Source organism: Trichechus manatus, unplaced genomic scaffold, assembly GCF_000243295.1.
Source record: "Trichechus manatus latirostris isolate Lorelei unplaced genomic scaffold, TriManLat1.0 scaffold00326, whole genome shotgun sequence".
NCBI classification, from domain to species: Eukaryota; Metazoa; Chordata; class Mammalia; order Sirenia; family Trichechidae; genus Trichechus; species Trichechus manatus.
In genome coordinates this window covers 711,542-713,378 of record NW_004444262.1, presented here as the reverse complement: position 1 = coordinate 713,378, position 1,837 = coordinate 711,542, and the positions used below count along the sequence as shown (strand labels likewise).

Genomic DNA, 1,837 nt, shown 5'->3' with positions numbered 1-1,837 from the left:
AAAAAAAAAAAGACTTGAGAGTTCTTTTTAAATGTTTCAGGACTTGGGGAATTCTGACTGGGTTAATGTTTAGGTTCATGTTTGGAGGTCAGAGATAAAAAGAAAATGAAAAGACATAAAGAAAAGGGATAGATTAAGAAGCTAAGTGGCTTGATTCATGAAACAGGCATAGAGTAAGAGAGCCAGGGAGAGAAATGTTTGTGTTTGTGTGTATGTTTTGCGTGTGTGTGAGAGAGAGAATACAAGAATGGTGTCAACATAAGAAAAGAGAGAGAGTTACAGAGAGCTAGAAGTAGGCAGAAGTACCCATTTGAGCTTTTTCTTTACAAGGTTTAGGGACTGGACTCAAGAGTACTCATATCAGATGTAACAGTGACATTTTTTACTATCTCCTAACATATTCATAGATTTTTATCTTTGTTCAAATAATAGTACTTGAATTAAGGCCTTTGAGAAAGATTATTTCTTTTGTTTATAAGATCAAGTCTTTTTGAATGAAGTAAATCATATTATGTTTTGAAGAGCAACTTCTTCTTACTTTAAATTGCATCATGTATCCTGGTTGTATAATGAGTTCCCGGGAAGAGAGAGCATTGTGAGTCTTGTCCTTCTTTTTATTTGGCCAGTAGAGGTGGAAGGATGGATTGCCACAGAATCCTGCCGTCCTTACTGCATTTGGGTAAAAACTCCAGTTTTCTTCATGGGAAGTGCCTTCTGTTAAGGTAAATTGGAAGCAATATTGCATGTTATTCTCTTGAACTGAGTGGTTTATTGTTGAATTACTTAAAAGCTCCAGCTTTTGCTTACCCTTTAAGATTTAAGATGGTATAATATATGAATCGAAGGTAAGAAATCAAATTTAGAAAAAAAAATTAAATGCTAGTATAATGATCATCCAACTTTTGAAATGTAACTGGTATCACAGGTAACTTGGACCATTACAAAATTCTTCTTGGTATACTTTTTAAACCAGTGCAATATGTATCTCTGTGGTACAGAAATTCCTAAAGAAAATAAAACTATTTTGGGGTATTGAAATTTCAAAATACATTTAAAGCTAGACATTTTGCCTTAAGCAAGTTTATTAAATTTTCAGTTGACATTTCAACAAGAAGCCAACCTTGAAGAATTATAAACCACTGGAAAAAATAATAGTGAACATCTGTTGAGCAGTGAATAAATGACAGGCACTCTTCTAAATGTTTTTCACATAGAAATTCATCTGAAGACATAAGCAGATAAAAAGCTCAAAGGGAAAACAAAAAACAAAAAAAAAATGCTTCTTTCTTACCATCATCAAAAGTGTCCACTAGTTGACTTGGATTGATTTCTGCTCCTCCAATTAAAATGTTATCTAGTGCCCACTGAGCACGCTCAACCCCAGAGACCACAATTCCATTGCTGATCACAAAAGGCTGCCACCAGCGAAGTCGAGTTGTATTGGTTAGAGCATCCTCGGGAAGGAGTATGTAGTCATGTCTAACAGAAATATATTTCTGGTAATCCATCTCATGGAGCAGAGTCCATGTAACTCCTGTAATAACAAATTTACCAACATAGTAACATATCTGGGAAAACAAAACAAACAAAAAAACAACCAGCACACTGCAAAAACTAGAAACTTCCAAAGAAATCTTCAACCAGGAAATGAGAAGCTAATATAGGTGACTTTAATGTAAGTGTTCACCACTTTTAAACACTGTCTCAAAATGAGGCCAATGATACGGGGCGGGGGGGGGCATTTAGAAATAGCTTGCTCATAATTGAACTGTAATAACTGAATTTGATCAATGTAGAGGATAGCCAAAAATAAAACCACCAAAATGAACTTTAAAAA

The 1,837-nt window shown here is 34.6% G+C and overlaps 1 protein-coding gene across 1 annotated transcript in view; it reads right to left on the bottom strand.

The window, feature by feature from the left end:
* RELN (reelin) overlaps positions 1-1,837 on the bottom strand; it is a 551,032-nt gene that overhangs the window by 19,547 nt on the left and 529,648 nt on the right. Inside the window, exons 58-59 of the mRNA XM_004390724.1 lie at positions 1,292-1,534; positions 539-714 (exon numbers count right to left, since the gene is read on the bottom strand). Of these exons, the coding sequence (XP_004390781.1) occupies positions 539-714; positions 1,292-1,534 (419 nt within the window). The remainder of the gene's footprint in view (positions 1-538; positions 715-1,291; positions 1,535-1,837) is intronic.